The following is a 13093-nucleotide window of genomic DNA, read 5'->3' on the forward strand; positions in this document are numbered from 1 at the left end:
TTTTATCCTAAGGTATGATTTTGTGAGCCGTTAGATTTGTATGCATCTCATTTAGGCTAGTGGATCGACGAATTCACTCTTTCTATTTTATGATATAGTTTTATAGGCCGTTAGATTTGTCTGCATCTGATGTGATGTTTGCACAATAGCCGGTCTCGTGTGTATGTAATTATGTATGTATGAGTGGAATTGATGTTTGTGTTGGTGACATTAATATATTACCGTCCAAAGTGAAGAGGGTATGGACAAGTAAAGAAAGGGGTTGTGAACTTGTGATTCTTCTGAGTGTTTCTGACCTGACCAAACTCCTTTTAGGCTTTTACGATTTCACCCACCTCCTCCCCATTTCATTTGTTATTACATTTCCTTCACGCACTCTCACAAAAGTGTGTTGGGTCTTCTCTTAGTCGTCTCTGCCTCTGCAACTGCTTACTGCAGATAATATAATTCTTGGTAACACCAATTTCTCGTTCCGTCAACATTTAATTTCTCGGTAAAACCAAACCCAATTACCCTCTCACAACAACTTAATTAGATGTATGCTTTTACTACTCATAGCATCTTCAATGGTGTGTGTGCTATACTTTGGCAATGTTGTGTCTTTTTCTTGCTAACCAAAAAAATTCACACAATTAATTCCCTCGTCGTGTATAATGAATTAGGCTAGTTCCCAATTCTATTCAGATTCCCTTAAGATTTATCAAGATTCACTCTCTTGATTTGTTTTAGGAGGTCTATTCTTATAATTTTTTCAGGAATTGCTTTTGAAGCATACCGATCTGCATGCAAAGATTGTATAATGCAAATACTTATTTAGAGCTTAGAGTTTAAGATTTAATTTTTAATTTTTTTTCTTTGGATTTGGGGGAATGAGTTTGGAATGTGGAATCTCTCCAACATTAATTGTAGAGCGCAATATTATGAAATTAATATTAGAGCTTGCAGTTTATATTTAAATCTCAATTGTAAGTATTCCTAGATGTTATTCTACACCATAAAATAATCAAAAACTTGATAAAAAAAAGGTTAAATTTTGCTTTTGGCCTCTGTAATTTGGACAAGTTCCTAGTTGGTCCATGTAGTTTCAATTGTTTTACTTTAAAAATTGTTGCAAATCAAGGATACATTAGAATTTTTTTTCCGTTAATTCTTTAAATTCGTCATTAAATTGTTTGTGGTTTGTAAAGCACATGACCAAAATTCGATCACCGATTTGTAATATATATGACCAAATTAAGGCACAACGAATTTAACAATTTAATGAACGAAAATGCTAACGTATCGTTAAATTGTAACAATTTGTAAAATATATTACCAAAATAAGAATAATTAAAATTATAAAAATCAAAGTAAACCTTGACCTAAATTATAAAAACCAAAAGTTAAATTCAAAATATACACCACGATTTGAACCGCGCCCATTTGGATTATCTGCATCTGAACCTCAACTATTGATATATGTGTCAACTTATGACATATTTGATTTTTTTTTTATAAGATAAATTTGTTATTTGATTTTATTAAAATATAGAATTGAATATTGCACCATTTGAGATGCTCACACAAGAGATCTCTAGAGCCGTACAAATGAGATACACAATGAATACTATTTGCTTTCTCCGTTGTGTTTTTTTATGTGCTTCTCTCTTTGTCTGTCCTTCCGTAATAAGAAATCTCATGATGAGAATTTTTATTTTCTAGATCATCTATTAAAGATTATAAAAATTAATTTAGAATTATACAATCTTAGAATTTAAAAGTAACAGTTATATTTATTGTTTATTTATTAAATTATTATTTATTTATTTGATAACAGTTAAACAATTAAATAATTTTTAAAATGATTAATTATTTTATAGAGATAATTTTTATAGAATGATCTAAAAAATAAATGATTTCAATTATAAATTTATATTGTGAAATAAATAAAATAAAAAAGAAGACACAAGAATACACAAATGAGAGAAGGCAATTAACTAGTATTTCCACGATGATATATATATGTATATATAAATAATTACTCGCTCACCATAGAGCGGAGAATTCCCCGCTTATCTAACCATTCGCTTATCACAGAGCGAAGAATTTAATGATCGGGACTGTCCATTTTTTCGGTTCATCCTTAAGGATTATCTCTGTAAAAAATCAGCCAAATCGATAATTATTTGGTTCTCCAAACTTTACAGACAAATATAATTTGTCAGATAAAATTAAAATAATGTTGAAACTAATATATATATATATATGAGAGAGAGAGAGACCACTTGAATTTCCGTGTTATCAGTAGTCACAGACAGAGAGGCTCCCAGAGCTGTTAAACCTATACCAACCTAAAGCCAGTTTTGCAGAAGCACTGACCTTAATTGGTCCCCACAGCCACACATGCACACATCAGAGGGAGAGAGAGTATGATTGTTGTACAAGTATGGTGTTCAAACTGAGGTGGCCAAATAATTTGAGAAATATATGGGACTGGGATTTGTTTAATAGTTTCAAGAAAATTGGCTCTGTGGTACTATTCTGTTGTTGTTGTTGTTTCGTCTCATATGCCATGCATATATGGGTTGCTGTATGCTATTGGGATCCTTGATATATAGTACATTGTCAGTCACTATGGTTTGCCATTTTTATAATACAATATTTGACCATGCTTAGCTAGCTGTTGGTATATCAGTCAAGGCAACTTATTATATTACTGTTTTATGTGTATATCTAAGTGCATGAATGTTAGATGCATTCTTTCTTTAAGAAAAAAATAATATCATACAATTATCTTATGTGAATTCCAATTTGTAAGAAATGCGATAGTAAATATGGTATAAATAATTAAGTTTTAAAAAAATTATGCAATGCATTGCATAGATAATCAAGTTTTTATATATTTGTTGCATAAATATGTTGGTTTTTGAATTTTGATATTCAACTTAATTCATTAAAATTATTGAAACAATCATTAATTGGATTGTTTTTATTAGTTTAGACCATAACATGAGTTAATTATACTCCCTGAGGTTTATCGTTTTTTCACATACAACTCCTAAGGTTTCAACAATTACACATACACCCCTTAAGGTTTCAAAACTATTACATATAACCCCCTATAATAAGATAAAAAAGATGAGAAATTATGCAAAAAGACATGCTAATTAAGGGGTGAAATGGCCTAATAAGATTACTCAAGGTGTAAGGTCCAACCTCAATACAAATATTTTTTTTTTTGTTTATTTATTTTTTTCTCTTATAGGGGTTATATGCAATAGTTTTGAAACCTCAAAGGGTATATGTGTAATTTTTGAAATCCCAAGGGTATATGTGAAAAGACAATAAACTTTAGGAGGTATAAATGTAATTAACTCACTATTTTGCCTATAATAAATATATTATTCGAAGCATAGTGTTTCTAGGCACACAGTCCTTGGTTTTTTGGCCAGCAGCATATAGGCACATGATCTAGTTGCCATCATTGAGGAAAAATGATAAGTTGATACTCTTAATTAATCTTGAACACTTTCAGATCCTTCATTGAAGAAAATTAGGCTTCAAGAACTAGATGTCGAAAGAAAAAAAATTGCTTCCTTCACTTTTCAACTTCACCTTCAAAAGCATTTAATAATCGATTTGATTACTTTCTAATTTACGAGAAATTTTTCCATGCATTCGACACACTGCGCGAAATTTTAATAAACATTTCACGTATATTTTCCTAGAAATGAAGGGATGAGAAACTTCCCTATCACTGAGATAGGGAGAGGTGGCACTGTTGCTTATCCAAATCCAAAGCGAGACCTGTTAATGAGATTTGGATTTGGAATATTGGACCTGGTAAATAGATCTGGTAATGAGCCTTTAGTCACGAGACATGCTGGGATTTGAGGTCACGAAACCATATACATAAAAACCATATGGGATTTAAGCTGCTGGGTTCAAAGAAAGCCATGGAATTAAGTGATAAAAACCATTAGGTCACGAGACCTGTATAATCTGGTCGACGTTGACCATATGGATATGCCCCATGTCGACGTCGACCATAGTTCTGTAATGGGTTCAATTTGTTAATGGCTTGATTCTAACAAGTGGGTCATCACCTTTGATAACCTCAAGAGGAACTCTGCGATTGTCCAATAATTTGTAAGTCATAATCTATGCTATATACAAAGTTTCACATTTTTCATTCATGGGCTGTCTGCTTGGCTAAGCTTAAAAACGCTCATTGCCAGATCGAATCCATACCCCCGCCATGTCCTTCGAATCTCGCCGGAAAATCCATCGTTTTCCTCTGTCGTAGTCGGAAAACCAAGTTCATGCATGTTCGCCGGAATTCAAAGAAATAAAAAAGCAGAGAAAGAAAGCTCCAAAACAAACAGCTCCTGGGATCACAAACCGGAATAAACCATGATGGGGGTGGAGAGAGAGAAATAAAAAAAAAAAGAAAAAAAAAGTAAGGATTAATTTGGTATATATGAAGGGTATTTTTTACTTTTCATGCGACAAAAGGGTTATAAAAGTAAGTTTTAAAAAGTTGGGTTATAAAAACTAGCAAAATTTAGAGTTCAGTCCAATTTATGAGTATTTATTAGACTATGATTAATAGTAATTTAGAATTTTTAATTAAGTTTTTTTATTTTTTTCTTTAACGGTTTTATGTTAAATTTTAACTCCGAGATTTTGAGTATAATTTAATGACTTTATGTTAAGTTTTACACTCTAAGAAGAAAAATACCCTTCAAATAGGAAGACATACCCTTCATATTGAGAAATGACTTTATTATGAATTAAAAAAAATTTCTTATAAATTTTAAAACACCTCTAATCTTTATCTAAAAACTGTTTTTTTAAAGGACTTAAGCCTAATTATCTCTAAAAACAATCTCTACTACTACTTGGGTGATATGTTTAAATTTCCCAAAAGAAAACGAGAGACAAGAGGGAATGGATGAAGAAGCGATGGAAGGTGGAAGTCGGCGTCGCCAGCATTGGGCTGAGAAGTCACCGGTAAAAAGTAGGGGAATGGAGATCTGCATTGGGTGGAGTGGGGGTGGGAATTCTGATTTTTAATTTCTAATTTTGAAAATTTTTTCTTTTCAATTTGAGAACAAAACTTAGGCCCATAAATTATGTGGCATAGACGGTATAGTTAGCACGTGAGTATAGAAAAAGCTGATATACAATTAAGGTATTTTTACACTTTATTTATATGAATTTTACGCTCGATTTCAATTTAAAAAATATATTGCAATGTACACTTGATCAACATTTCGTCTTAACTCATTTAAAAAGATTTTTAATTCAAGTAGTACATTACAATAAATTCTTAATTTATGTAATAAATTGACACAAATTTTTTTTTTATGTGGTGAAATGAATTGAACATAAAGTTCAATGGATGTAAGAAACCTACAATTAAATACTACCAATGAAGGGCTAATATTAGCCTACTCCCCTACTTACTCTCAACAACCAACCATTACCTTTATATATAATATATAAAGAATAATACTTTAGTCACCCCTTAGAGGTACCTTAAGGTCACCTTATTCTCTCAAATTTTGATTTCGATAATGTTGGCGCATAATCGGAACCGTTCACTTTTTAGATTATTTATTATATATCTTTTCTATAAAAACTTAACTCAATATCATTTGATTATATAACTGTTGTCGATTAAATAAACAAAATCAACTATTTAGTAAAAAATCACTATTTAATTGAAAATCATATATTTTTTCTATTTAATTGACAACAATTATATAATCAAACGATTTTCAATTGATTTAACTTTTTACAAAGATAGATCTTTAATATGTTATCCAAAAAATGACCAATTCTGATCATACACTAATATTGTCAAAATTAAAATTATGATCATATACTAATATTGTCAAAATTAAAATTGGAGAGAGTTAGGTAATATCCCAAGTATTGTTCATATATAAATGTATATTTTTTTATCTTTTAGTGAGAGTTTAATTCCAGGGTTGCTTATGTCTGAGTCTTTGGACCTGTCCTTCTTCATCATTACTCTAAACACTTGAATGATGGATTGAGGGTACAGAGAAAGCTCAGAAGTTGACTGGTCCACACACAAAACAAATAGCGGTGGGCCTCTTCTAAGGGCGAACGGGGCCTACCTTAGGCATTGTCAATCCCAATAGCAACAGACGTAGTGCTCTGCTCCTCACTCCCTTAACAGCATCTTATTGTTTAGAAATTAATACAATTTTGCAAAATTTAAATACAGCTAAAAAGTTCTCTGTATTCACCCAACTGTGGTTGAAAGGACTAAAGGAGAAATGGTCAAAAACAAAACTAGAACATATTTTTCAACTATATATAGTTTCAGATCGGTTTCTCATTGAACTGGAACTACAACAGAAAACTGTATTTCTCTAAACACCAACAACATATATCCTTCAAAATGTTGTTCACCATGAACACCACCACTTGTAAAATCTATGGCTGTTGAGCATTCTGATTATGAACAGCTGGTGACTTTACTTTCATGCTTGAAGCATGAGAACCTGGATTTTTTTCCCACATTACTTTATTCATCTCTCTCTCTCTCTCTCTCTCTCTCTCTCTCTCTCTCTCTCTCTCTCTCTCTCTCTCTCTCTCTCTCTCTCTCTCTCTCTCTCTCTCTCTCTCCTCTGTGTTACTAAAGGGAACCTCCAAAACAACACCAAAACTCCCATTCAACCAAACTGATTGGACTAGGGTGTGAAGGAGAAAAATTCACATCTCATGACTTGGCGTCCATTTCAGATGGATTGTCTGGTTTCCTCCTCTTAATGTCTGAACTATTATGTGAAGAATTTGCACATGACCCAACTGTAAATTCATCACTTTTATAGCTCAAGCATGCGGCATCCAACACCCCAATCGGACTTTGGGGCACCAATGGAGCAGAGGAGCTTCCAATATTATTAGTAGACCCACTAATCAATGACAAATCTTTGATCAGTTCTAAACACTTCAACACTCTTCCCTGCAAATCCCACAAACAGAAAAGCTTCAACAACTCATTAAATTGGTAAAGAAAAAGATCAAATCAGATTTTTTCTTAAGAGCTAAAGCAAGTTTGTCGTATCATAGGTAGCATATGTGAAACAACCGTTATACCTTTTCTACATGTATGAAACAAGAAATGGCCTTATCAATGTCTACTGCTTGTATTTCTCCTGAAATAGAAATTGCCACTGCCGCAGCAATTTCCGAAGGCCTGAATTCCAAGAAGTCAACACCTGCATTTAATTCCCATCCAGCAGTTCATGGAACCCATTAATCCTCAAGAACACCAAAGAACAAAATAAAATCATTCACACACAGCCAGAAAAAGACCTCTGATTGTGCTCAATATGAGTTGTACTGATCTACAGATGGATGATGTCGACGGATGCTGATCATCACTGATCTTGCTGAGGAAGTAGTCAATGAAAGAGCAGGGAGTATAAGCTTGCATTCTCCATTTTAAGGTGCTCAGCACAAGAAGCTCCATTCTTTGTATAGTTTTAGCTTCAAACACAAACTTGGGATCTCCAACCTGCACACAGTCCACACAAATACTGACAGTCAGATTGAGAGGAACACAGAAATCAACACCATCTCCAAACATATCAAATACTAGTCCAACAATAGTAAAATGATGCACATGATTTCTATACCTGTAAATCCACAGACTGAGGTACTTCAGTCTCCTCCATTTTGGCTGCTAGTGATAAACAAGCCACAGCTAGCAATTGCACAGCCCAAGTTTTACCTCTCTGTATAGACAAGAAAAGTGAAGTGCAAAATCAAGAACAGAGACAACATAAATGAAAACACAATATATGTCGATGAAACGAAAAAAGAAGCAAACTTTGAGTCCAATTTCTGAACTTACAGGAAATTCATAAACTGAAAGGAAGCGATCCAAGTAGTTCATAGATAGACAAACACTTAATGGTCCAAAACTGTAATGGACATGAGCCTGTTGATCACAATACACGAAAAGTCAACTTAATTCAGTAATCAACAAAATGATTATTTCACATTATCAATCAGCAAAGGAGTTCAAGGCCGAAACGAAAAAAATTCAGCAAAGGAATAAAATAAGAAAAATGAGCAGACAGAGAAGGAAAACCAACATCCAATTTTAGAACACAAACGAGTTTCCACAAAAAACTGGACTAGGAACAAACGTTATGACTATTGATCCCTCTACAAATTAGATACAATACAGAACATATCGATAACAATCAAACAAGTAACACAATGTACAGAAATGTTTTAAGATGTTGTTGAAGAATAAAACCAAGTTGCAGACACCTGAATTACAGTCACAAAAACCGGTAAAAAAGCAAAATGATTATAAGAAAAGGACAATAACCAATGGATCAAAAAACCAAAACTCAAAGAGAAGTAGTGAGACCAACCTTCCAAATCCAATCAAGGGCCTCTCTTCTACTGCTCAAGTCCAAGTCCCCACTGCGCAGTCTCTTGAGGTAATCATTCCTAGGTAAATGCTCACGCTCCCTCTCAACCATTGCACTAATTCTCTCTTCACTCTCTAATGGAAAATCTAACACAGATTTGGATCTCTTTTGATTAAAACTGGGGTCTTGATTGTGGATACCTTTGTTTTTAAGGGGCATTGAAGGGGACAGCTCAAACTCATCTATAACATTAGAATCAAGATCATCAAAGCAGGTATTGGAGTTTTCTGCACAAAGAAGGTTTGAGGTGGCACACTCAAAACTGTCTGCCATTGGAGCACCTCAAGATGCCCTGTATAACTAAAACCCAAGAAAATCTCATCAAATTAGAGTCTGGGTTTAATCAAAGATGGCATTTTCATTGCACAAGAGAGTAAGAGACCCAAGAAAGAGAGAGAGTCTATAGAGGAAGTGTGAGTGTGGTATAGATACAAACAAAGAGAGTGAGGAAGAGAGAGAGAGAGAGAGAGAGAGAGAGAGAGAGAGAGAGAGAGAGAGAGAGAGAGAGAGAGAGAGAGAAGGGGGTTTGAGGAGAGACTATATGCCAAGATGAGAGCTTTATGTAGGAAATGAGCATGTGATTTTAGGGCAAACGAGAGATTGGGGGAGTGTGGGGGAGGAAGGTTGTGGATTCGTAGATACAGAACAAAAAAGCCCAAAAAAAAACCAAACAAATTTTATAGTTTCTTCTTGGTTTGCGAACTCAAATATAATGAAATAATATAAAAGACATTATAAAAACAAAAATACAAAGCAAACTTTGTTAAGAGGTTACTTGAGAGGAAATAAAAATTAGGCTTGTATGATTTATTTTCAAGGTGTCTTGGATTGTGAAAATGCATACCTGTCATTTTGTCAAATATATCATGAATTGAGAATAATATTGGTGTCATTTTCTTTTCTTTGTATAAGATCTTATTGTAATTAATAATCTCTTTTTGACAAGTAACTTAATGGTATAAAGGTTAATGTACATGAAATATTGTGTTATAATCAAGGTGTAAAATTTTGACGGAAATTTCAATTAAAATTTTGATTTTAATAAATTTAGACAAAAACGACGAAAATCGCTATCAAAATATGAAAATTTTGAATGAAACTTGACTATATGTTTATTTAACATATTATCTACTACATTGATAAAATACATTGAAGAGTTCAAATTATATAATATGTTTTATGTGATATAAAATAAATATAATGCAAATTAGTATAATAAATTAGAATAATGAATAAATGAAATTAGTATATTCTTGAGGTCAGATTCAAGTTGTTAAATAAAATTAGAATAATAAATAAATAAAATTAGTATATTCTTGAGGTCATATTCAACTTGTTAAATAAAATTATAATAATAAATAAATAAAATTAGTACATTCTTTATACTCTATAATCTATACACTAACCCTAATATTCTTTATATTTTATAATCTATGCACTAAGTCTTATATACTTTATATTCTTTAGGATATAATATAAGATATTAGAGTTTAAGCCCTTTAGGGTATTTTTAATTATATTTTATATGAAAATGTATTAGGGTTTAGGGTTTAAAAACAACTAAACGAAACCCCAAACTTTTTTTTTCTTCCAATTGCCCAAAGGCCCCAAACCCCAATCAGCCCTAAAACCTTTCTTTTTTCTTTCCTTCCTTTTTTTTTTCCTTTCTTTTCTTTTGCTTTTTTTTTTCTTCCTTTTTTTTTTTGTTTTTTTGTTTTTTTGTTTTTTCTTTCCTTCCTTTCCTCCTTGCCCATGAGGCCATGACTACCTCTCTCTTCCTCTTCCCTCTCATCTGCTCTGTAGCTACCAGTCTACCATTATTAATTCCATTATAAGCGTGGAAAGTAAAGTGTTAAATCACTAGATTTAGAAGGCTCAGGATATTAAATTTAAATTTTTTGAAACAGAAAGAAATATTTAATTTGTTTGTGAAAGGTTTGGTTACGATATCTTTTTGGTTGTAAATAGTTAGTTGTGATTTTCTCATATGATTAGCAATGATGTAATTGTGAATCTAGAAAATAGGTAGAGAGAATACATATTTAATTTGTGAGCAATAAGCATAAAAATGTGCCGTAGGACAATGGGTCCACAAGTATTCTCAATGTAAACTTAGGAATATAATATATTTTCAGAAGGTGATCCATTGGTCAAATACTCAAATTCTTACAAGCCCAATTGTTTACTTCACAAGTTGAATCTGACCTCACTGCATCTGGTAAAAACACTGTACCATTTTAATGCTATACCTAAAAGGAAATTGTAAGCTTGGTAAGAGACTCAGCATCACCAAAGGAAATTGTAATTAAGGGAATATGCACAACCAAATTTAAATTTTGAGGGAAAGGAGAGAAGTAGCAAATTAATATTATTTAGTATTCTAAAAATAAATAAATGAAACTACCTGTATGCTGAGTTTTATGTGATGCGCTTTGATGCAATGTGTTAAATGTACATAAGAATTGTTTAAAAGAAGTAGAGCGAAAAAAAGGGAGTAACAAAATTTGTTTGTCTTGAAATTATGACTAAATTTGAAATGAATGAATAATTAAAAGGTTTAGTTATGCTTATGCTTTGTGTCTTATTTTATTCTCCTAAACTATGCCCCATAAAAGTTTATCTATCTTTATTTAGTCAAACAAACGTGACATCCATCAAAATTTTACCATGCAAACGCCACATCAACTTAAAAAAATAACAAATTCGAATAAATGAGGTAATTTAAAACACATAACGTAATTGAAGAATGAGACATAATGAATTTAGTGAGATAGGAGACATAATTTATGAAACATGGACATAATTAAGCCGCATAGATAAAATCATATAAAGCTTCTTGAATCAGCATATGACAACTGAATGACTGAATGTAAAATGCAATATGCATTTTGGTGGAATGGGATGTGGAGCATAGCTTCCTTTTCTTTCTTTTTGTTTATTGTTGTTTTTTGAAGGGGAGGAGGTAAGAAAAAGCTTTTAGTGGCAAGAAGCAAAAGACATTTATTGAATGAATGGGTATTTGACTATAGGAGTAATAAGGGTTTGGTGAGGAATGAACGATGGACAATGGCTTTTGTCTTTTTTCCATCTTAGACAAGTCGCGTGCTCTGTGCAATCTCAGCAGGCGATCAAAGTTAACCGTTTTGTATCAGAAATTTGCACCATCCTCATTCCTCATGCTTGCTACTTTGGCCCTTTTCTCACTCTAATTGTATGCACATGGTCTTAAGTCCAATAAACCCTCAGAGGCAGTTCCATGTAAATCCAATAGGCCAGGGGGAATCAATTTCAATCCCAATTGACTATTTAACAAAATCGATTGTGCATCCCAGCCAAAAAAATAATAATAATCAAATAAAACGATTTTGCATAATGCCAAAATACCATGGAATATATATTTCACTCATTTGGTTAGTGATTTGATAGAAATAGTCTTAACTGTAGTTATCATCTTAATGTAGTTGTCATCATTTTCTAATATGTTTTATGTAATGTATATCTTATTTTTTTGTTGTAAACCCCCCTTTTCTTGTGTGTAAATTAATCTTCTCTTTGTAGAGAGTTATTTTCTTGTGCAATTGTAACTTTTATTCTATAAATACATGTGATCATGCAGCAATGTGCTCCTCAAATGAGGTAGACAGCCACACAATTTTGTTCTTTACATCATGATATATCTCCTAAAAAAGTAGCTTAGTATTTCTCTTAATTTCTCTTATAAGGTATATCAAATAGTAGCTTAGTATTTCTCTTATATCAAATGTTCACTGACAATTTCCTAATTTAGTTTAGCTCCACCATTAGGTCATAAAAAAGAGAAAGAAAAGGGTTTAAAATTAGTTTAGCTCCACCAATAGGTCATAAAAAGAGAAAGGAAAGGGTTTAAATTTGTTCACCATGTTCTTGAAATTGAATGGTGATCGAAATTTTAAAACAAAACCCCACTTAGGATACTCAATTGATAAAAGTATACACTTGTTACACTTGTAAATGAGAGATCTAAAAAGAAACATGATCTTTGAATCTTTCCCTTTTCTAGACTTTAGCAACACAAATTTCTAACCCTTTTCTCTTCTCCTAGAGATGCTCTCTCTTTCTCATATGAGACTGTTAGCCTTTCCACCACCACCACCACCCTCATACCTCTTTTTTGGGGTTGGCTCCCAAAAATTCTCCAAGACCAAATATGAAACACTTTTTACTCCTACTAGACATGTCCCAAATCACGTGTAAACGTGTATCACAAATTTTAGTTAAATTAATAGCAGCAGAGCAGCCTTACATGCACACTTTGTAAGAGCTTCATGGCTCATGCACATCAGCAAATATACCAAAGCAATAGCTTCACTCTCTTTGGACCTGCATGGCATCTATCTAGCAAATACAATATGGACATGGTGGTCCAAAACACCCACCTTCTTTTTGGTCTCTTTTGGCTTTATATTACCAAGTCCTTGAGAATCTCTCTCTCTCTCTCTCTCTCTCTCTCTCTCTCTCTCTCTCTCTCTCAAACTACGAGCCCCATGGGCATCAAAAGCATCCAGAGGAAGAGCCAGAGCTGATGGCTAATATACAATAAAATTAATGTGTGTCTCTAAGGGATCTGCTTTGTTAATTTCCGTTTG

At 32.7% G+C, this 13093-nt stretch overlaps 1 protein-coding gene across 1 annotated transcript; it reads right to left on the minus strand.

Annotated features, from left to right (window-relative positions):
- Positions 1-6294: 6294 nt before the first annotated feature.
- Positions 6295-8922, minus strand: CYCD4;1 (CYCLIN D4;1). The gene is made up of 6 exons (XM_086244102.1): positions 8409-8922; positions 7877-7963; positions 7659-7757; positions 7336-7537; positions 7117-7238; positions 6295-6982 (listed from the first exon to the last, which is right to left on the minus strand). Exons 1-6 carry the CDS (start codon positions 8739-8741, stop codon positions 6737-6739), a joined length of 1089 nt encoding a protein of 362 aa, XP_086100228.1. The 5' UTR covers positions 8742-8922; the 3' UTR covers positions 6295-6736.
- Positions 8923-13093: the final 4171 nt, after the last annotated feature.

This window comes from Dryas octopetala, chromosome 5 (assembly GCF_963921425.1).
Source record: "Dryas octopetala chromosome 5, drDryOcto1.1, whole genome shotgun sequence".
Taxonomy (NCBI): Eukaryota; Viridiplantae; Streptophyta; class Magnoliopsida; order Rosales; family Rosaceae; genus Dryas; species Dryas octopetala.